At 37.7% G+C, this 24708-nt stretch overlaps 1 protein-coding gene across 5 annotated transcripts in view; it reads left to right on the plus strand.

The window, feature by feature from the left end:
• Positions 1-24708, plus strand: part of PIEZO2 (piezo type mechanosensitive ion channel component 2) — a 292650-nt gene that overhangs the window by 91200 nt on the left and 176742 nt on the right. For all 5 annotated transcript variants that reach the window (XM_032121792.1, XM_032121810.1, XM_032121818.1 and 2 more), the window contains exon 3: positions 13273-13398. In XM_032121792.1, the coding sequence (XP_031977683.1) occupies positions 13273-13398 (126 nt within the window). The remainder of the gene's footprint in view (positions 1-13272; positions 13399-24708) is intronic.

Here is a 24708-nt window from a genome sequence, read left to right on the forward strand (position 1 = left end):
AAGTACTCATTTTCTCCTTATCCTAAAAATACTTGTATTGAGAACTTTTAGGAAATGCTTAAATTGAGTCTTTCCAGTTTGTTTATAACAAGAGTAGTGACAATGAGATTGTGCTAATTGCAGGTTAGGCACTACACTACTTCAGTGATGTTGGTTACTTAGAGGGTATTCAGAGGTCACGTAGCCAAACAAAGGTTTTCTTCTTGCCTTTCTCACTTGAATCTCCATGTATGACAGATAATAAATAGTTCTTTGGTTGCTTTTCTTTTTGAATTCCAGAGATAGCTCAGATTGGACCCAAGCTCAGGCTATCAGGGAATTTTGAAGACCGAAATCTCTAGTGCCCTTGGAAATATTCAACAAAAGGTATAAAGTGCAGGATCACAGGGTCCTTTTTGCTCACACTCTGTGGCAAAGAACTGAAGCTACTTTTATAAGTTGTAAAGAAAAAAAGAATATCTTCACCCCTTATATCCTGCATAGTCGCCACATTTTATGCCTCTTAACGATCCCTTCGGTCATTTGGGAGGTTTGTTTGTTTGTTGGTTTGTTTGTTTTCATTGTTCTTTCTGCAAAGGCAACATTGGTGACCATTTAGAAATCATGAAACCATTTAAAAACCATGAAAACAGGAAGCTATTCTGCTGCACTTCCTTGCTTTGCAGAATGCTAAAACTACCCTGTGAAACATGGTAGTACATACATTCCAATCAATCATCTTACGTACCCTTTCCATATTGTTACTCTCTATGTATGGACTTTCTAGTTCCACACCCAGATTTCCTACCACAGGGAAAAGTATTTAAAAGTGCTCCAGTAGCAACCCTTTCTAAAAAGCAGCTACAAGAGGTGTAAATGGTGCAGTCTTCTATTCCAGCCCCTAGTGCTTCTTGCAAAAGTTGTCGGAGGTTGTTGTCCCTCCTGTTGTCCGGGGGATGATTCCAAATCCTTCTACCAGAAAGGCAGATGTGTGAGAAGTCCCAGCTGAATTGCAGCGATGTCTCATATACCACTGCAGAGGCCTCTTGGATCCTAAAACACTGCTTGGACAACAACTGAGCTACATGTGTGCAGAGCACAGATGCCAAATTCAGCTTCAGTGTTGAAGCAGTTTTACTACACTTGGCTGCTGGGTTCCCATAATTTTTGCTGTACGTGAAAGAATGAAACTACCAATCCTTTTATGTTTACCCCGGTGGACAAAATGCCAGATATATAAGATCTAGTTGGACATGAGCATTACTTAGCCAAGGTCTTGCAGTGAATGCTTGGTAATTGGCTAGTCTTTGAAAAAACCTTGATAAAATCCCAGAGGACTATAGAGAAGAACTCAAGTATTTATCTTAAAAGACTGCACGTATTTTCCTTTGGATGGTTTTTAATGTGTGGATTAAATAAGTTCGTCTATGACAAACTTGATTCATTGTTAGGCAGTCATTCTTACTGTAGATTCCAGGTACTAGAATAGATAAACTGTGTTTTGAGATAATTTATTTATTCAGAAGCAAGCAGATAAAACTTACAGTCTTTGAAAGTACCTGATATGACAAGAGAATTTTGAAGAGTATTTCCCATAGTGGAGATAGCTGGAATTTCCGGATAAATATCACATATTTAAAATGCATCTGGTAACCTTTATACATTCAGTTGCATCTCTGAAGAAAAAAAAAGATGATCCCTTTAGTCACTGAATGTGCTGGTTTCCTTTTACCCCACTAGTATTCTTGTGGGACAAGTGTATATAAAGGTAAATTTTAAAAGAAAAAGAATCACATATAGAAAAAACACTGGTCACTGAGCTGACACTGGCCCTTAGGAACGCATTCGAAGGCTTGTGATATGTGGGTCTGTGGAAACATTACTTCAGAGCCTCAGCAGACGTTGGGAAAATAGACGTGAACATAACGGAATAAAATGGAGAGTGAAATGCATCTTTGTACTGCTGTATAAAGCCATAAGGTGTCTGTATTTTGTAGTGGTCATGGTGCCCTACCCCAAAGGGACTGTAGCAGAACTGGAAAAGAATTCAGAGATGGTTCAGATAACAAAAGCATGTACAGCAGTGTCTGAGGAGCAGCTAAGTGTGACGAGGCTCTAGCTGAGAAAAGATGCAAGTGGGAGACTGTGTGATTGAGAGATACAAATTGATGAGTGATGGGGAAAGGATGGATAGTGACCAGTTTCTCTTTTTCTCATAATGTGAGAACTGGGAAGCAAAAGGATGTTCTTCATACAGTGAGCTGTTGACTTGTGGCAATACATGTATCGTGTGTGCTGGAAATCCACGTGGCTGAGAATGGCACTGGGGAGAAAGTTTACTGAACAGATCTGGTTCAAGCAATCTGAAGAACAATTAGTGATTTGGAGGGTGTATTAATCTTCTTGTATGCTTCTCCTGGACAACTGTTTACAGTGCTGCTGATTACTGGTGATAGTGGATTTTTGGTTTGTACAGATGTAAATACAGATGTTCTTAGCTTCTTTTACGTTCATTGTTTTTAGTGTTTTCACAGTGGGCTGTAGGATGATGGATATTTCAGATTATGAGTTAGTTCCACACCTGGTTTGTTTTTTTCCCATTTTGACATGTCACTCTTTTTAGTTTCCTTTTCATGAGTTTTAGTTTTCTCAGAAACTGAATTTTTTTCTACCTGCTTAAAATAATTCTGAAAATTTTAAGGGAAGTGTTCTCTCTTTTATTCTAGGGTTTTTTAAATCCATATAATTAAAAATTTCTTTGTCCAAGATTTGTGTATTAACATGCAACTCTATCTTTCCTTACCTCCCTTCATAGTATCAACCATTCATTTTGTTCACAGAAGCAATTTAAAATTTCACAGTGTCATTGCCTGGTAAGGAGTCTGTCTTTTATCCTGTAAGTGTCTGGACAGCTGCCACCAAATCCCTGGCCCATGGTACCAGCCATCCTAAGAGGGAAGAGCATCACTGTTCATTCATTACCCAACAATACTTTTATCTGAAAGACAGCTTATAAGCATGGGCTCAACTTACTGTAATGTTGGCCACTTTTTTCCATTATGAGAAACAGAGTAGTAGGGTGAAAATGAACTGTTTGATTCCCTCTGCAGTTATTGTCCTAAAATTACAACCATTATTTTCACATGGAAATGTGATGGTTCATTTATGGTCCTGAGCTGTAGCCTTATAAGGAAACTTCATAGTTAACGTTTTCGAGTTTAAAGTAGTGGATTATTTCTGCAAAATTCCTTTGTCTGATCTATGTAGAACCCAATAGACAATATTACAGCTATGTTTTTACATACAGAAAGATTAAGATAGAAGAACTGTTGCATATGCACACATGGAATTGATATAATAGTGATAATACAGATCTAGTTGTTGTTCTCTGCCTGGTTTGCAGGATGTTCCAGTGAATGGCTTTTGCATACCACTTGAAAGAAAACACTGCTGGTGTCATTAGGAGTTCAGTGTTCCACTGAGCCTCACTCTTCCTTAGTATAAGCCTTTTGTGAAATATTGAGCAGTGCTGTGATTTCTTCTCATGAAGAAATCTAGTATTTCTGTAAGCATAGCTGAGTTCCTTGTTGTCCAGATTTCTTGTATATTTATAGACCCACGGTTTAACCCTGGCAGGCAGTTAAGCCCCACACAGCCACCCACTTTCCTACAGTGGCATGGGGGAGAAAGAAGAGTAAAAGTGAAAAAACTTGTGGGTTGAGATAGTTTCAAAGTAAAGAAAAAGCAATGTGCAAAAGCAAAGCAAAACAAGGAACTCATTCAGATGGGCTGGCAGTTTTTCAGTCACCTTCAGGAAAAGAGTGTTGCATCACATGTAACTCTGACTTGGGCAGAAACACCTTAACTCCAAACCCTTCATCCCTCTTACCCCAGCTCTCTATGTTGAGCGTGATACCGTCCAGTGTGGAATGCCCCTTTGGTCATCTGGGGTCAGCTGTCATGGCTGTGTCCCCTTCTAACTCCTTGTGTACGCCCAGACTTCTTGCAGCTGGACTGAAAGATAAATCAAAAGCTGCCATCAGCCAAAGCTGATATGTCCCAAGATGATGATTCCTCTATTCCCATGACAGAAGATTTCCTGTAAAGCCTTTGACTGAAGGTTCTTCTTCTGAAATACTTGCCAAAAGTTTCGAAAACTAGGTTTCCTGCATCATCTAAAATATCCTTCTAAACATTTTCTCTGGTTTCCATTAAAATTTCCAAGGTCTGACAGGCCTTACCATTTTCTGTGGTAACTACCTGCACACTCCTCAGCATACAGTCCTTACCTGACTCTAATTATCAGCTGTGTTTTAGTTTTTACCAACTTGCCAAGCATGTGTGTCAGATTTGTTGGTCTGTGGTTCTCCTACTTCCTGAAACCTATTTGTCTACAGAATTGTACAGAATATACAACACAGACTCTTAGGAGGTTTATATTTTAATTTTCTTAGAAAACCACCCACTTTTGGTGAAAGAATACTACTGTTTGTAGAAAGCTATCTTGTCCTCTTCCATTTGTCCACTGGAACAGATGTTTTGAAAGCAATATTATTTTTTTCAGAGAGAAGAAATTTTCATGGCCCAAGTGGCATATGGGCATCACAATATGTTCTCAAACACTAGGAAACTTTTAGAATCAAATTTCTTACACAAGTAAATTGCTTTTCCGTCTTGTCTTTCTGCTTCCCTGAAGCATCTGTGATAAAGGGAGGGAATGAAGCTATGCCCTTGCATAGGGTACTTCAGCTCCATGTTGATAAGAGGGCTTAACATTTTAGAAATGCAAAGTTGAAGCTGAAATGCCAATGCATTTCAACTCAGGGGCTCTTCAGTGGATCATGAGCTGCATTACGGTGTGCTAGAGATACTGATGCTAACTCTTCAGAAAGATGGTAAATTCTTTGCAAAACTTCTTTCTGAGCTGAAGCAGTCTGTAGAGCTTCTGGGAAAAGTTTTGCCAAAGGTAGAAATTCATACCACAGCTTCCACTCCCTTGTGAAAACATCATGGCGTAGAGTTTGGTTTGCCATAGTTGTATCAGTCCTTTTTACATAGATTTCTAGCCTTCCTCTCTCACTCTGCCCTGCATCACATTTGTTTACTGCTCATGAAATGTGGGTAGGTATTCAAGGGAGAAAATTATTCTCCTCCTGGTAAGTACAGATTTTTTGAAAATGTGGTTCACCTCTTTAACACATGACCTGCTTCCATGTCCCATTACTTGGTAGTAGTTTGGACTCTTTGTTGCTGAAGGAACTTACTACTGGATAGTTACCTGCTCTTTATGACAGTGATAGAGAGACAAAGAAACTAAGTTGCAAGCACTGCTTCTAACAGACAATAATGACTGAATTGATTTGAATTCAAAATAAATATTATCTGTTAGTGGCAAACATGGAGAGGCTGGTTCCTCAAGGGAAGGAACTGGAACTCTATAGTAAAAGCCTCAAATACTCTTGTGAAAGAACAGCTCTGACTTAAAATTTCTCAGTTCATATGCAGTAGTATCTGAGATCATGTTTATTTCCTGTATTTAGCTTGGTACAGACACCTGTCAAATTATGAAGCAGACATCGAGTAGCTGTTATTTGCTTTGAAAACTTATGAGTGTCATCTGGAAAAAAAAATGAATGGTCAGGTTCTGGGTCTTGTCTGACAAAATATTTTGTTAACAAAATGGGTAAATTGCCTGTGTAAACTTGCAACTCAGAGATTATGAGCAGTTTGAACGATGGTATTGTCTATTGATACAGAGGATACAGCTCAGTTCTAGTAGTATTCTGGGCATGAAAACTTCTAGGAAAAACAGGAAATCCTGCAAGAAGCTAGAGTAAGGAGACATTTATTTTGCTATGCAGCACTTTTATGTTTTCATTTCTAAATAATTTTTTTTAAATTACACATAGCATTTTTGACTGTGTTTACCCAAGTCTGGTTGGCACTCCTGCAAGCTAAGTGTCTATCTCTAGAATGACTTTTTTTCCTTCTTAGAGCTCTGTCCTATTTTTAAAAAAAAGAGAAGCAGAAATAGAAATGTAATGAAACAGGTAAGTGCATGAAAGAGTACAACTGATCCTGCATTTTGTGTGCAGATACATAGCCTGAAAAAATGTATCTTATTTTGCTTATAAAAGTAAAGTAAAAATTTCGGGTAATTACATATTTTGTGACTAACTTGCAAATTATTGTGGCTCTATAATCTATGCAATAATACAATTTGAAAAGCAAATGAATACATGATAGTAAAAAGAGCTGTTTGAAATTAAGGAATCATGGCTTTTTTATAAATTATTTTGAAAATTTTTCTATTGGTCACAGTTGTAGATTGTGACATTTGGCTACACATGGCAACAAGGGATACGTTCAGCAAAAACATGGACAAAACTGTTAAAACATTGCAAAGCTTTTGCTGGAACTTCTGAGTCTAGAACCTGTAATTCTGTGGTCTGGATTTCAGTGTGGCTGCTTGAATATACACATAACAACACAGCTAAAATAATAGCATGAAGTCTTGAGGTGGTGTTTGTGGATACCCATTTTCAGGTTTGGGCCTGGGTAGGTACAGAATAGACAATGGCATTAGTTAATTGCTTGCTATTTTTGTCTTGCTGCTGGAAGTCCAGTGAGTAAAACAAGTGGGTTTGCATTTTTGCAGTGGTGATGTCTTCCCAGTTTTAAGGCTTTGGTATGCTCATATCCTCTGGGTAGAAGATGCTGTTTAAATATAAGATACTCTTTGGGGGGGAAGGGAAATAGTAATGCATATTCTATTAAGGTAAATATAGATATCCTGATAACTGTGCAGTGGAAGGACGGCAACACTTTCAATAGCACTTTTTTAATCATGAAAATAATTCCTGGCAGCTTCAGGATGATTTAAGCATTATCTTTTTTAAGTCTACTTGAGACGTTCATGTAAGATGTGGTGAATAGGAGCTGATATGCAGATACTTTACTTGGTGGACTTGACATTGCACAATATAATTGCACAGTGTACAAGGCACACCATTATCAAATTTCATTCTTAGAACAGTTCTTCCAAACAATTGCCTTCCTCTATCCATTGTTCATAGCTTTATCCCATTGTTTCAGCACTCAAGAGGCCAAACCTCTAAGCACAGATGTACTGTGCATGTAGAAATATGATCTACATTTTACGTGTTTAATGAAGGTGTAGGTGGCACTGGCAAACATTCAGCATTGTTCTTACAGAACCTGAAACTGGAGGGCACTGTCTGCACATCCAAAAGTGCATGAGGAGTTGAAAACAGTGAGATTATGCCTACCTGTAAGGAGAAGTAGAGCAAATTAGCCATTAGAAGCATCTAAAAGGATTTGGCTTCCACTGACATGCAAGATGTGTGTTTTAAGGCTGGATCACATCAAGTATCAATATCCTAAGAGTGAAGCAGTCAGCCTTATTTTATGAACCTTTTATGCAACACTGAGAGCTCTTCAGTCCCTATTCACATGCTCAAAGATGTGCATGTGTTTAAGTGCTTTCTAGGACATGGCTAAATTGCTTTGTGCCTTCCAAATATAACCCTGTAATCATCTGGAAGTCTCAGCTGAGTTTAGAGCTCATAATTGAATCATTTTTTCATCTTCCGTGGTCATCAGGAGGTGTCTGGCTGATGACCTGAGGTGACATGAGGTGTTAAGTGTCAATTAGTGTACAATAGTAGCAGTGAATTAAGGAAAGGGAACTGGCCCACATTCTTCAGTGATGCTGACTGCCCATAGTGAAATACTAAGTTTTCATGTCAAATGGAGGATAGATATATCAGTGCTTATTTCATTCTTACAAACTTTTCTCCATGTGTAAATGTAAATGTGTCCATCTGTGTTTGACACGTGTGGATAAAGTGGCTGATGTTCATGCTGGACTCAGTGATGACTTTTTCCTCATGATTGTCTGGAACCAACTGTATTTTTATTGCCTCTGAACCTTTGGTAGAAACCAACTTCAAATCAGAACTCTTTTCTTGCATTTGTGTCAATAAGTTAGTTATGGTATCTTGAGGCACTTAAACCAGATCTGGCCAAGGGTGGGATTTCTTTTACATGGGAAATTATGGTGGTTTTTTTTTTTTGTCACACATCATGTGACTCTAAAGCTTCCAGATTTTTCCAAAGGACATGTATAGTGAATTAAATGTTTTCTTAACTTCCCACCCCCAGCTGCCCCACTGTACAGGAAAGATGATGTTGACAGATTCCTATTTGGAACCATGGAGCAGGAGATGTGGGTCTCTGGACCCTGGTTCCAGCTAGGTTCTGAGGTGATGCTAGGTTTCCTGATGGAAAGTCAAGAAGTTAAGATTTTCAGTTTCTAGCTGAAACAAATTCTTTGGGACTGAGCCTGTGTGTGCTGCAGAAGTTTGCTGCAACCAAGCCATTTCCCCAGAGCTCTTTAGTTTTATGTTTGTCACTTACTGAATGGCTGCAGTAGAGTATCTTTATTAAGTGAAGTGTCACTAGTTCAGGAGGTAAATGCACATTAATATTTATCACTCACTGTATGCTATTAGAGATTACATGAAAAATGGCTTTTTCTTTGGTATTTCATCTACTGTGATCTGAATAAAAAGTGTTGTGTAAAAAAACTTTCAAGAAGAAATTGAGAGCTGTTCAGGAAGAATTAAGAGTGTTTCAACAGTTTGGAGTACAATATATGGCTAAAGAGATGTTAGAAATATCCAACAAACTTCAGAAAATGCAATACTAAGGTTACGTTTAAAAAAAAATCCCTGCACAAATTAATAAAAACTTCAAATAAGAGACCCAAACATTAAATCTACTGTTTAGGTGAAGCCATGCAGCATATGTATGATTGTGATGATGGAATTATGCTGTTGGAATAGTAAACAGTCTTAAATTAATTTTTAAAATCCATGGTTTTTCTCCTCTATTCTCCCTTTCCTGATATCATCACAGCATGCAAATGGATACTGACCCTTTGAACTTATCACCTTTGCATAGAGATGCATAGCACTACTTATTAAAAAAAATCAAGATAAATTGTTAGCAGTATTATTAACTTCCTTAGAGATTCAAACAGTTCTTTGTCATGCCCCATAAATAGATATGAGGAAAAGAAAGCAGTGTGGAATGAAAATGCACCTTTCAAGCAGCTGCAATATGATATGATGTCATATCACATCATATATCAATCATATAATATAATCTATGTAAGGTTCATGGTCATGTAAGAGCTAATATATGTGATCTTAAAGCAGGTCTCCATGAAAATTGGCCATTCAGTTATTCCATGTCCCATTAGCACATCCTTGTGGTAGAAGCTCTGAGGAAGTTACAGGTGTACAAAAAAATTCTGACATAATCTTGCTGTTTTAGGGCAAAGGATAGCAAAAAAGATCAGAGGACTACCTGTCCAGACTTGAATGTACAAGAATTTTTCATTGTTGTTGGAAACAATGTGGGTAGCAATCTCCAGCTTTGTGTACAATCATGGTGTCAAGAGTTGCATGTGTGCATTGGAGGCAGCAGTCCAATTAGAACACATTCAAATAGTTGTACTGAGGTTACATGCCTGTGGCTGGGGGGGGACATGCCTTTACTAATCCAGCTCTTGGCTGGATACCTTTGAAAAATAAGAAATGGATTCCCCTTCCACGTGTGAAAAGCTTTTGGCCCTCTTGAGTCCAGTTTAATGTTGCACCTGGGCTGAAGAGAAAGAGGGTAATGAAGCCTTCACATCCTGTCTGGCTTCCTGCAGGCTTGATCAGAGGGGAGAAAGCCCTTTGCCAGGAACTTTCTGGAGGGATAAAGAGGCTGGAGCAATCTCTCCATGTGCTTCTGAGACATGCTGGGTACATTTGCAGAGATACATGCCAGGTTTTGGTCCCACTGGGTACCATTAGAAATGACTCCTGAAAGTGACACCTGAAAGCAAGCCCACTTTTCCCTGTCCTTCAGGCCAGTTCTGAGACAAATGTTCTCTCTCCTTTTTATCCTCCATAGTTTTCAGAAGTTGTTGGTGAAATCAGAACCCAGTGCTCCAGCTTCAAACCAAGGTGTTTTGCCATGAGATTTTTCTTCTTTTTAGTCTTGATGGACATACAGAAGCCTATACATCTAAGACAGAAATGAAAGAATTGATACTGTGTTGGCTGGAACAATGTTCTCTTGCACATCTGCTCTGTCCACACAGCTTTGTGAACAATATATGTCTCCTTCTCTGTGGGATCTTCAGCTTCCATTCATATCCCCAAGGACTTTCACATTAGGGCAACTGAGCAGCTAAGGTATGTTCTAGAAAAGCAATTGTAACACTGTGAGTGAATTAGAATTTTAAAAAAATTAAAGAAGGATGAAAAGAAATCTTTCTTCCTCATTGGAAAAAGCTCTGTTTTACTTCAGCTGTCTCTTTTCTCACCATCTCAGTTCTGTAAGCATATGGTTAATTTTTGCTTTGTGTCATTTAGAACCAAGTTTCCAGTAGAAAGAGAAAAATGTAAGTAAAAACATAGTTAAGTGGGTTTACCCAAACTCCACTATAAATTGAAACTCATCCCTTATCCAAATCTGTCACTTCTTCTTCCTTAGCATAAATTACATATTCAGTAATTCACTGATTTTAGCACTCCCATTTCTCTCAAGTTGTTGATGTAGCTCCAGAACTTTTGAAATCCAGGTCATAATATTTCTTACTTTTCTCCAAATACTTCTAGTTTCTAGTTTCTGCTGGCACAGATCAATGTGGTGCAAGCAAAAGGCTACTGCTCAGTAGAATCTGATGGTGGTCCTGTCGCACTTGTGGCCATGAAGGGAGTAGCCCTTTTGGAACGCTGTAACCTGCTCTGAACATACCTAGCTGCCTTCCAGCTGTGAGTTCCCGCTGCCATATTTACCAGTACACTGAGAGACTATTTATTATCCTGAGTGTTAATAGTCCTTGAAATTTTTTCCTACCTTTTTCCAGGAGATCTTTTTTCAACATTTCAGCATTTGAAGAAATATATTTTCAGCATTTTCTATAATTCTTAAAAGGAGGACAATTTTAAAAGGGCTTTTTAAAAGAATAGTTTGTTCAATTTAAATTCAAAGATGTTTGTTTTCAAACTTCAAGAAGTGAAGTCTAAAACTGAGATATATTTTGGACTGATATGGCAGTGGAAATACTGAAAGATAGACTCAGCAGTTTGAGAATTGAATGTTCATTGGCTAATTGTATTGCATTTTTTCTCCTTTGGATGCTGACTCGGACAATTCTGCCAGAAAATCCCCTTCCATATGAAAAAATTTGTTGCTTGATATCTATTGAATTGTTAACTCCCAAGCACTGAGAAGAGTTTATGACTTAGAACTTCATAAATCATCAGACTGTCTTTGAAATCTGTACATTTTGATACACTGTTTTTAAGTCCACAAAATTTGTATTGTCAAACTGTTTGTCTCCAGCTTTGAGACAGGTTATTTTTTAGTTATATTTAGTTATATTCTGAAGGTGCAGCGGCGCTCACAATACCATGAGCACGGGATCAATGAACAAGTGAGCCATCAAATACTGAAGCTTGCAAAAGAATTGTAAAATGCAGCAGTCCTTGGACTACTTTACATAAGACATCACACCTAACAAATTATTTAACAATGTGTAGCTTATCATATGTTGCTTCTTCTAAAGCTTTTGAAAACATTACCTATTCCATTGTTTCTGCTTTTATAGTGCTTAGAAGTTGTTGTCCAAAGCCAGGACACCAGGCCACTTTTTGTTCTTCTGCAGAATAAGAACAAAAAGTGGCCCAAATATTTTAATATCCAGTCTTTTTGATGTAACGCTTCTCCACCCAGGTCATCTCCTTTCTGCGTGAACTCCGTTGACAAGGGAATAGATCATACAAAGCATGTATCTAGTGAATGTATCTTCCTTTTAAGATTACAGAAAACTTATACAGGGGCTCATTCTTAAAATTTTAATTCTTTTTTTTTAATTGTTTACTGTATTTAAAAAAAGAAAAGGGAAGTTTATTACAGACATTCGGTATTCAAAATTTGCAGTCAAGATAGTGTTATTGTGACAAAAATTTGGAGTCTGATGGAGGGAGATAGTCTATTACTTTCTAAAATTGTTGAATCATGCTTATCTCATTCTTTGCTTTATAAACTACTATTTAGGCCATTGATGACATGCTTGAACTATAATATCTAAAATAAAAATCTGGCTTATTGTCTAGATATAGAATGTGAACCATCATCTTTCTAGTAGTTGTTCGTAACAGGTGCTTGCAGGATAAGTATGGACAAAACAAGCTGCACATAGAGTGAACATTTCTCAGGTATACTCTGCTAGTTCTGCCCTCCAAAGCTTTGGCTTTTTTTACAGCCTTGAATAAGAATTTCAGCAGTGCTGTTTTTTAATCTGTAAATTAAAAAATGACCCTCAAATGCATGAAGCAGATGGTATAAAATCTAGGTATAAAATGTTTTGGAAGTAGAACTTTTACTGCAGATAGGTCAGGTAGGGTGATGTTTAATGTTGTATTTTATCAGCAATTCAATTTTGTCTTGAAGATGCATATTTCCTGAAATACTGATGGTTTACTTTATTTATTCATACCTTGCAAGTTTATCTGCCTATGATTAAGCTGAGTGTTTCCTAGAGGATTTATAAGGCATTTCTAAGTCTTCATCAAACATTTTCTATTGGCTTTTGAATAGACATCCAGTAAATCACAGAGGGACTATGACCAAATGTGTCTGGCACAGGGTTCTTCAGTGTATACTGAAAATTATTTTTAAAACTTCTGAAGGAAGAGAAAGAGTACAGTCGGTACAAAGCAAAGCATTCATTGAAAGTATGTCTATACTCCTGAGCCAAACTGAGGTTTGTGTGTTGTTATGCCTCCTCCCATGTAATATTTTTGTAAAGAGTGATAAGATTAGCAGGCTTTTATTTTCTCGAAAGTAGAAGTATCATTCATATTTTGTCTATATACCAGGTAATGTGTTGGTAAGCATTGTGATATTATTATTATTGATGTAAAATTGCTCTCTGGAGACTTAAAAAACTTTTTTCTTTAATTAAAAAAAAAAAAAGGAAAAATTGGCAATAGCAGTCATTGTGATTTGTGATTAAAGAGTACTCAAACAAACTATAATTAAAGTGTGATTTTTGCTATAACATTGACCATAGGGGACAATCATGATTAATGTGGAACTGACTGGTAGAAATATCCTTGGTCAGGATATTTTATGGTTTTATACTGAAAATCTTTAAGCAGTGTTTGGAAATTCACCAAGTATATGTATGTATATTTTGTCTTTTAGGGCATACAGGACGATTGTTAAAATCTCTGTGTTTCACCAGTCTATCATTTCTGCTGCTGCACATCATCTTTCAGATTACAATAAACAGTCTTGAAGCTGGAAAAACTATTGAACCTGGTTTTAACTGTGAGTAAAAAATTTAAGTTTTTATTAGCATTTTAAATGTCCAAATGCCTCAGTGGTTTGAAAGGTGAAGGGTTGATAAGAAGGCATTTAGCTTTGTGCTCCTGTGGGTTTGCAGCTTGCTCTTGTTCTCTTGCTTTTTACCTTTAGAATTACTATTAGTAAGGCAGGAAGACTAGAAAGGTTTAAGAAACAAGAGAAATGTATATATAACTATTATATATATTTATTTTAAACTATTTTGTTCCCACCAGAGATGCATTTTCTTTGAGTTTACCACTGACTATTGTTTGTCTTCATCTTTCAGGCTTCCTCAAAATCACCTCAGAACCTTAGGAAGCTACACATTTGTGTCATTAGATCATAATTCAGTGGATTAAGAGTCAAATGAGATAAAGTAACAAACCTCCTTCTGTCTATGTATTATGCATCTCTCTGGAATAAACCTCTTTAGTTTGTCATTTAATTTAACTTTAAATATTGATTCCAAAACTTATATTTCTAAACAGTATTTGTCTCTTTCTTGCCTGTGTTTATGGGAGGAAGGATTTTTAATTTTTCATTTATGTGTAGGCTCTTCTTAAAATATATTACATGACATTTTGTATCTTCCTCTCTCAGGAAATGTTGTTCAATAATTCAGAAAGCAAACATTTTTATTGTGCAGAAGTTAATTAAAATATCTATCCAGTGATTTAGATATGTAACCTCCAGGTAGAAACTATTTGTACTTGTCTTGCCGTGCTTACATTTAACATTTAAACCTGTCAACTTACCTTTGATAAATGCCCATTTAATTTATCACAATGTATGCTGCTGCCACTTGAGTAAACAGCTGTACTACAATTCAACACAAGAAGCCTTATGTGAAGTAAAGGATTTGACTTAAAGTAACAAAATCCTAAGGAAACTTGAAGTGAGCATTACCATTTCTCCTTTAACTTAAACAATTTCCTAAAGTAAAAAGCATGATTGTGTTCATAAAATACCAGTTTTACCTGGAATATCTTGGGCTTTGTTAGTTCAAATCAGGCCTTCAGACTCTAAAAATATCCTTTTTTTTTTTTCAAAAATGTGTATCATTCACTGAGTGAGCTGGATTAGTTGTTTTCCTATATGTGTTTAACATTCTTATGACTACAAGGACTACAATTTTTACTTAGATTGGAGTAATTGCATAATCTAGACACCATTTATATGAGTAGAGAGTTCCAAGACAGAGATGCACCCACTGACTTTTTCCTCCTTTTATGGTAGGAACTGGGGTCTGCAGGGGAATTAAAATAATTATTTCATCCTGAAGAGTCCACCCTTCAAGGTGAAATGTGCCATTTTTGATTGTTTATTCACAGATGTCGAGTGTAACAGCTCCTCTTCCAGCTGCCTTAGTAACAATCTCCTTACTTGGGGCCTCACAGGGCAGTGGGTATAGCTGTAGGAGTGCATTAAACGTTATCAGATTGCTCTCTGACACCAAGGCCACGTGACATGACATTCCCACACTCACCATTAAACTCTTTTTGCCTCCTGAGTGCAAAGGGTGGTTTGAAGTTGCCTGTTGGGAATGCTATTTGTCCCAGAGGAACACCCAAACTGTCCCCATGTTGTTCAGGAGAGAAGCTGGTTGACCAAAGTTGTTCCAAGAGTTTTTAAACTGTTTAGCAACATGAAATATTCAGTTGCTGAATTTCAAAGCCTGAATATGTTTGCAGAGTAAACTGGCACCATTTAGTTTACTGCTATGGCTTCAGCCAGTGAGATCCAGGTGAAGCTAATAAAAAGGGGAATCTGGTGCTGGCATTATGGATGCTGGACCCCCAAGGTGCTGAAGGAGAACTTAAAAGACTGTTGTGAATGTAGGGGCTAGAAAAGGCCAAAGCATTTGCTAGATCAGGGAATAAGGTCAACTATTGTCATTTAATGGCACCAGAACTTAGATGGTACTGTGTGGGTGAGGAGAAGACAGAATCCCCGCTCCAGAAAGCACCTTGGAAGTACTTCTGCTTGTAACAGTTCGGTACCACAACCCCACTGCATCTCCCATTCCCCAGCCATATGAAGAGTGCTGTACAAAACTGACTGCAGCTGTGGGCTAAGCGGTAGCTGGAGAAATGACAGCACTTTGTCCATGGCATCTGCACAGTGTTATGATCTGCATTTTAGACTTGCTGCTAATGTTTATCCAACTCTTTTTGCTCAATAAGAAGTTCAGAAGTGTAGACTGGAAGACTGATGTGTTCTCTTTCTCTATCCAGACCCAAATCCACTATTAATAAAACATTTTTTTACAGCTACAGTCTTTTCTGATGCTTATCATAAGGAAATTTTTCTTCCATTAGTCAAAATATCCTGTCTTCATCCTTCAGCCTGATGTGGAACTGAAGAAAAACTTTCCATTAGTCTTTATGGTCACCCATTTTGTATTTGAAGGCTGTAGTCATATTTGTCATATGTACTCTTTTCTCTCATTCTCTTCTATTTACACAACCTCAGCCCCTTCAAACTTTTTTCATGCATAACATTTTCTAGGAAGGAGATTCTTATGGTTGTTGGTCAACTTCTGTTTTCTCCAAGTGTTTCAGGTATTTCTTGAAGCTCAGTTTCCAAAGCTAGACACTATTTCAGATGAGAATTTAGTAGCATATACTGAAATGTAACAATTACCCAAGTGTCTGAAAGTCATACTCCCTATTTATGAATTACTGTATGGTACTTTTTTCAATGGTCTCACACTTTTTATCTGTGATTCACTGAAACCCACAAATCCTTTTCTTCAAAACAGACCATTTTTTTCAATCCCATATTTATATGGGTGAATATTCTTACAGTATAGTGCAAGTTTATGTTTGCCCATTTTTTTCCCCAGAATAGTTTTATTTATCAAGATTGTTCTATCTCCGTGTTTGCTAGTGGCTTCTCTTATAGGGTCCTTCTGCAAGTACACCTTTAAAGGGTTTTGGATAAATAAATTTTTGGGTTTTCCTTTAGATTTAATATTTGTTTTGATTTTGCTGGAATTGTAGTATGTCCCCAAGTTTAAGTAAATTAAACCATAAAGGGAGCTAGTGGACATTTTGACAGGACACTTCTTGATTATCTACCAAAGGTCTTGGGAGTCTGGGGAGGTCCTCGCTCACTGGAAACCAGACACTGTTATTCCAATTTACAAAAAGGCCATGAGGGAAGACCCAGGAATTCACAGACCTGTTATTCTAACCTCAGTTCCTGAAAAAAATGTATTAAAAAGATTATACTAGGTACTACTGAAAGGCATTTAAAATACAATGCAATCATCAGACACGGTCAACACAGGTTCACAGAGGGCAACTCCTGTTTACCAAATTTGATATCCTTCTATGGTAAAGTCATCTGCCCATTGGATGAAGGGACGGTGGTGGATGTATTTTTCCGAGATTTTAGTAAGGCTTTTGATACTGTTCTCCTGGAGAAATTGTCCAGTTGGGTTCAAGATGGGCTTGGTTGATGAGCTGGCTGAAGGGCAGGGCTCAAAGGGAAGGGTTGTGGTGAATGAGGCCAAAGGACCCTCAGGCCTCAATTCTAGAGCCAGTCCTGTTCAATGTATTTATCACCCATCTGGATGTAGGAGTTGAATGCACCATTAGCAAGTTCGATACCAACAATAATGAAAGTGGGAGGTGTTGTCTGGGACAAGATGCATTGCAGAGGCCTTTGTGTAGTTAATCTAACTCCTGGCAATTTCAGAAATAGGTGAGGGGGAGGATACCTTTGTCTTCAAATTCTGTAGGTTAGTTTGTCTCAGTATTTTCAAATGACAATTTTCTGAATCAAAAGATCATTTTCCGGTTTTAGTTTTTGTTTTCACACTTCTGTATTAAAGCCTCTGATAATATTTTCATTTTGGTAACAGATACACTTGAAAAATGTTTAAATTAGAGATGTGATACAGACTATCACCTCTTAAACCTTATACAGTTATAGTCCCATTTTGGAAGTGGAGAACAACCATCCCTTTATCTTTTGTGTCTAGAAGCTGTTTCATTTGGGCCATCTGCAAACACAAACCAACCATGTAGAACTTCAGGTTCATTTGAAAATATTCTGCTATTATCCTGGACTCACGTAATTCAAAATCAGCTAATAGTTAGTGTTTAGGATAATTCCTGGCATGTTTAACTTCTTTGGTTTGTTATCTTTTTCATCCCCTTCCTCCTTTAGAGTTCATATACCTTCTCTTTCAGGATGGCTACAAAATGCTACAGCATTCTCTAAGTTGTATTGGTGCTTTGATAGAAGTGTTTAAAAGTGTTTGGCCAGAGAAAGCTCTTGTTTCTTAAGGGCCTTGTGAGTGTTGCCTAGCATGAATAAAATTTTGCTGTTAGTAGTCTTTATTTTGCTTAATGAAAGATTTCTGGTTAGCCACAACCTCAGTGTGTTGAACTAACATTGAATACCTCCCAGATAGTTTCTTTTTTAAATCAGAGTTTATATAGAATGGAAAAGAATAGATACAGAGACGGTGAGCTGGGCAAATCTTAAGCCATGAGGAGCTATGTAATCAGTCTTGTTTCACTAATGATATCTCCATAAAATAGAGAATCTGGTTTCGAAATGTAGCAATATTCATGCAGTAATAGAATTTCATTATTGAGTTTGTATTTCTGATGGGATAAAATTCTGATTATTAGATTAGGTAACATCTCTTGAGTATAAAATCCGTGAGACAGGCAATTGAGGATTAGATCACAAGGAAATAGTTGCATTCTCCACTATGCACAGTATAGTTCTTTCCTAGGACTAGTTTTAAACATCTTTAAAAATGGCAAAAACCACCAGCAGGAATGTTTTCCACAATGTTAATTTTAAACTTTACTTCCAATAAATTAGTGCAATTATTCCTCATTATAATACTCTGTAAGTATACACTCTGTATCTTCTTGTGTTTAGTCAGCCTTTAGAGTAAGTCTGGTTTCTTTCTCCCTTAATTATAGTGATGATCATCATTTCTTGTTTTGTGCTCCTCTATCATCTCTTGGTCTTGACTTCTGTGAATGAATCTACTGAAATGCTTATTCTTCCAGAACAGTATTTTTGTTCATGAGAAATGCAACTTAGAATACTTCAACTACTCACTAATTGAGTTTGTAGTGAATGTTTGTTAGAATATCAAAAAGAGCATTTAAGGTATTTCTGGATATTTTTCTTATACATCACATAAATGAACCAATGGAATTGAAGTAGATACCTTGAAATCCTTCTACAGACTTTCTACGAATCTTTACATTTGTTTATGGTGCCTACTTTGAGTGACTGATTTACAAAATGGTTATGTGTAGAAAAAGGGAGAAGAGATTTAAAGCACCCAGTTGCCTAGATAGCTTCTCTGTTAGATCATGGGAACTAAAATCAGATAACTCTCTGTCCCTAGTATGCCATGGTGAATGTCAAACAAATGCATGCCACCATTGTGGAATCATAATAACTTTCTACTTTAGATAAATTTTTGAAATGATTTCTTGGCTTAAAAGACCATCCTGTGTTTGCATTACTACCAGCATGTCCCTGAAGTATTTGGTTATATTAGGAAGCAGCAATACTCAGTAAAAATAAATTATGTTTCACCATTTATTGAAAGCTCAGGCTCAGAACTGCAGCTGACCTTTCATAGGAGTGAATAATTACTCTTTCCTATATACCTGGTGAGATTTCATGTCTTTTATACCCTCCTGACTATGCTTTTAAGGTTGTGCTAATTTTGTAAAGTACTGCTTTGGTAAAGGTTGTTGTTTATTGTTGGATTAATTAACTCAATGGAAATAAAGATGCTGGTTTTATTTATAAAGGGAAAAGAGTTTAAAAGATTCCATACAGAATTTCATATTTCTATTTCAAAGGTAGCTGGTAGATGCATGCCAGTCTTTTAAATACCAACTCCTGCCTGGAGTCTGAGTGTATCTCATGGCCCCTTGTTGGCTGTTTTGACACATCATTTCCTGGGTGACTGCCTTGAAAACACATATTTTGAAAAGATTGGAAATTTGAAATACTGTTTTATGAAAAAAAAATCTCAATAATTTCCTAACTGTTAGTTGTCTTGATAATTTTGTTTATTTTAGTTTCAAAAATATTGCTTCATATGAAATGAAATTAATCTAAATGGCATTAAGAAAAATTAGTTTATTGTAAGAAGCTTCTGAGCAGACATCATGGCAAAGTAAGCATTTCAATACTGTAAAAGTCACTATGTCCTCTCCAATGGTTCTGCTTACCAAAACCAAAGCTAACAGTAACCTTCATTAAGAATGCTCAAGCACTTGCACCCCAGGCAAAACAGCTAATTCTTCCCCAATGAACACATTTACCAGGCAAATACTCAAGGTGCTTTCCAAACAACTGGTTTAGCTGGACATTTATGAGATCTTCAGTCACCTCAGTTGTATGTGCCTCATACTCTTTCTTTTTGCTTACTGAAATCTATATTTCAACATTTTTCCATTAAAAGTGGGCATTGTCTTGCAGGACAGCTACATTTTAAAAATATTTTTGTGTGTCAGCTCAAAGATTACAATCTTGGCCAAAATCTGAGCAAAAAATAATGCCTTTAAACATCTAAGAAACTGTTCAAATAATCAGATTGTACTCATGTTGTTTCTGTACAAGCGGCAAGAGAAGGAGGTTCAGAAATTAACTCGTATTTCAAGAACAACTGTGGAATATCCAGTATAGCAACATTTTTATAGGATGAAACAACCAGCTGTAGCACTGCAGAAGAATCAGAAATAGATATCCTTTCATTGAGAGGATATATATTTTAAACTCAACATTGTCTAAGCCTGTGATGTCTGTTACAGAAAATATAGTACAAATTTTGTCTAGACCTTTAGCTAGACAAGTTCCAGAGTGGTGAGTGGTGCCTCAGTGGGAAAAACAAATTTTACACCAGCATTTTAATAGAAGAAATTATACAGATTCTGCATGCTGTCCAGCAAGGCCGATAATACTAAACTCCATAATAGAAAAGTCTATTTTTAATGGAATTTAGATGCCTACATATTTTTGAAGTCCTGAACTACAGTAGTTATTAATTGCTAAATCAGTACAGACAGCCAGTTACCTGGAAGGACTATTTGTTCAGGTTTTATGAGATATCAGTGTTGTGACTTAACCCCAGATGGCAAGCAAGTACCACACAGCTGCTTCCTCCCCCTACCTCCTAGTGGGATGGGGAGGAGAATCAGGAAAGAAAGTAGGAAAAAGCTCAAAGCTTATGGGTTGAGGTAAGAACTGTTTAATAATTTAAAGTAAGTAAACTACTACTACTGCTGCTTTTACTAATTTTACTGAAAAAAAACCCCCAAAAATAATGTAACAAAAAGAATTGCTCATCACCTGCTGACCAGTGCTCAGCCTGTCCCCGAGCAGCAAACAGTGCCTTCCAGCCAACTCCCCAGTGTATATGCTGGGCAGGACATTCTAGGGTATGGAATATCCCTGTGGTCAGCTCGGGTCAGCTGTTCTGGCCATGCTCCCTCCCAGCTTCTTGTGGATCTCCTCATTGGCAGAGCATGAGACACTGAAAGGTCCTTGATTTAGGGTAAGCACTACTTAGCAACTACCAAAACATCAGTGTGTTATCAACATTATTCTCATAATAAACCCAAAACACAGCACTGTACCAACTATTAGGAAGGAAATTAACTCTATCCCAGCAAAACTAAGACAGTCAGTTACTTCTTGTGTTTTGGCTTTGTGGTATGTCCTCACCAAACTGTGTGAAGCTTCATTGCTTATATTACTAGCAGGGTACTAAAGCCTCAGCACATGAGAAGCTGAAAATGTTTCCAGAATGCTGGTTAATAGAATTTTATAAAAATCAAAGCTAACTGTGAAAAATTCTTTATTAAAAGTCAATATATGGATATTGTCCTTCTTATCCAAAGCAGTTAAGACTGTCTCTTGGCGATACCTACATCTACCCAGTGCCATGTGGATTGAAAAAAACCCCTTCTTTGACTTAGCTTATAAATTCCTCTAAGAAGAAGCTTTTCCTCTTATGTTGTTTGTACCCCACAACCTGCAACAGGAGTTGGCTGGGTGGCTGGGGGCTTATGGGGATACCACAGTTTACAGAATAAGGAGAATAGGAGTTCTTCACAGCTTCCCTATCAGCCACTATGCCTGCAGAATAATGAGCTAAAAAGCAGTGAATGGCCATTTGTCCTGATCTCCACTGAGAGACAGGAAATTCAACAGAGATTAGTACAAGTGGTGCATACACGGATTGTTATACTAAATCACACGGGAAGTACCTCTGAAAACCTAAGAAGTGACGAAAGGCAGGAGACATGACTTTAAGGAAATAATAGTTCCTATCACAGTCTGGTTTCATCATGTACTGTTTCTTGCATAGGTGATGTGCAGTGTCTGAGTCGAGAAATATGTAAGAAAGAACTTCTCTGTGGAGTCGTGAAGAGCTTAGCTATAAAAAAGCTGCAGTGAGATCCAGATGCGGTGGCACAAATACAGTCATTATATTGGGTCCTAGAAAGGTGTGTGATTGTACAGTATTACCAATGGCCATTTCTGACTGTCACTTCAATGTTTCCAAGAGTCAAGAATGTTTAACATGTGGAATACAACCTTTGAGAAACTTTTAATTAGTCAAAGGTGTTAGCATGCCTTTTTTGTCTCAACAGAAACTTGCAACAATAGCTTGTTCTACACATGGAAGTTAATTTTATTTAATTCAGTACACATTGGATGTCAACATTTCTCCAACACTTTCTGTGCAGCTTTATGTAGCCAGAAAATTTATGACTGGGGAAACAGAAGCTTCTGTAATTGCTTCTTAGGCAGGTATGATAATTTCCTTAATATGCTTAATTTCCTGCTCAGTGTTAGTGCTTAGCAGTTTGGGAAGTTGGTGTTCATTGTACTTATGGACTCTTTATTTCTGGACTCACAAGCTGCCATGTGAAAACTCAGCAGTATTTTAGAGTCACTTTGAGGCATGATACATAACTCCTTTGTATAATGTATGTGATTCTGCTGTAATAATGTTGGCTTACTCGCTTGCATTCCACCGTTCAAGAGAACCTGAAGTAGGAGGTGATCCTTCTCACTGCCACTCACAGTTTGTGCTTTTGACAGTCAGAATTGCACTGGAGAAAAGACTTGGGAAACTGCTGGGTGGCCCATGGGACTGTACAGCTTCTTTCTGAAGCTGGTGGACTTTGGAAGGTATTCCCAAGGAAGCACCCAGTGTACCTGCTGACACTGTGATGCAAACTGGGACAGTTCTCTTTTTAGTGTCCTGGTTTTAGCTAGGATGACTACAGGGTAGTAGAATAAAAGTGTGACCATTACTGTCAGCTTGTTTTAGGGCTGTTTGTAGGAGAGCTAGAGCAGCTGGTTTTTGTCTCCCTCTGTTCTCTTGAAGAAGCAGAAGTAGCAAACACAAGGAAGAAATCAAGGCCAGCTGTGAAGAAGGCACTCAATAAAACTTGAATAGACGAGAAGAGAGCAGAACATATGTGTGAAGGAAATAAAAGCAGAAGAGAGTAACTGTTGATTTATACTCGGGGTTAGTGCTGTTAGTATATTAAGAAGGAAATGTGCAGAGGAGCCTTCTACATTTTTGTAAGTAGCCACTGGCTTGCTTGTCCCCTGTATGTTTAACCTTTGTATGAAAAGCTTATCAGACAGTGTACATTGCCAACTGCTTTTAAGTTCCAAGTTACTACAAAACCTGTTTTCCATATTGTGAAAAGTTCTTGGAGACCAGGAAAATCAGAAACAGGCTGCTCAGACAGTGAAAAATCTTGTCTATGGGGTCAGACCCTTACTCTGACCCCGGGTTATCATGGCTCATTGGCAATGTTTGGCTGTAGCAGAATGGGGTATGTAAGGACAGCACTACAGAGCTTTAGCAACCAGCATCTCTGGGCTGGTGTAGGGACCATGTTGAAATGTTCCCTTGTTGATCATTCAAATCACTGTAACATAAATATTTTACTGGGGAGTCTTACTGTAGAATTACTATTCGGGAGTAGGAAACTATATATTTGTGTGTTGGATGCTGTTTAGACAAATACTTTCCACTGAGAATAAATATTTCACTTTATTTCTGAGGATCTGTCTCTTCTGTTTGGCTGTTTACATCATTATGGATTGCTCTTCATCATGTAATTGTGTTGAGTGTTTTTAGAAAACCTGATTAATTAGTGTCATGCTGTGAACATTTGCATGTGTTTGTACCCACATTGCAATTGAGAGGAGTTGGTCCCTGGGTCAGAGCCCTTGGGCTTGATCCTTCTGCACCTCTTGGTGATTCATGGCAGCAGCATGACCTCTGTCTCAGCTGGGAGGCAAACAGCCAATCTGAGTTGAGATGATGACAGCTGCTCACTGCAGCCAGTCTGCCACGGTCGGACCACTGGTTGGCCATCTCAGCTGCAAGGACAGGTGAGGTATTGTGTCTGGGGGTGGCAGCTCTGGTGGGCCATCCCCAGCAGTGCACCGCCCCAGTGGGTGGGCTTCCCTGGGCAGTATGGGCTGGAGGCTGCTCTGGACAAAAACAAGGTCTTGAGTTGAGGTTAACCTTGAACTGAAAGGGCTGAGTTTAGTGAGCTGCTCATGGAAGCTGTGATGTAAAATAAATCCCCTGTAAAACAAAGCAGAAAACGTCGCTTACATGAATATGGCTTGGAGCCATCAGGAAAAAAAAGTTTTCTTCATGGGGTTGGACTTGAAATGCTTTGGTGGGCTCTCCTGCATCACTGTTTTAGAACATAGTCATTATCTTGGGTCAAATACAATCAGAACTTGTGTGCTTTCAGTTTACTTCCAAATGGAAAGGCTGTCTTAAAATTCTCTCCAAGTTCTGCCAGATATAGGAGTCTAAATCAGTAACCACACAGGATGCCAGAAAGTGCTGTGCCTTATACCTTTTGCATACACAATGTGCAGCACGTCTGTCATGCTTACTCTTAACACAGAGCAAAATAATGAAGAACAATTCCAAAACACTCACAAAGGATGAAAAAGTATCCTTTACATATTTGGAAGGAGGAGAGCTCTGAATTTTGAAGGATAGACTTGATTTCCAAAGTTGTAAACATCTGTCTTTTGTTTCATTTCAACTCTTGCATTTTTGCTGGTATCTACGTCTGGAACATATGCATATATGGATCCATATATACGGTGTTTGCTACTGAATTTTATCCTACTACATTTCTTTAGGGACTTTTTTAAAGCTATCAAGAAACTGAATTTCAGAGATGTTATAGTCATCACCTAGACTAAAACAGAAAGATTTTCAATAGCATCGGTGAA

The sequence above is a fragment of the Corvus moneduloides genome, chromosome 1, assembly GCF_009650955.1.
Source record: "Corvus moneduloides isolate bCorMon1 chromosome 1, bCorMon1.pri, whole genome shotgun sequence".
Lineage (NCBI taxonomy): Eukaryota > Metazoa > Chordata > Aves > Passeriformes > Corvidae > Corvus > Corvus moneduloides.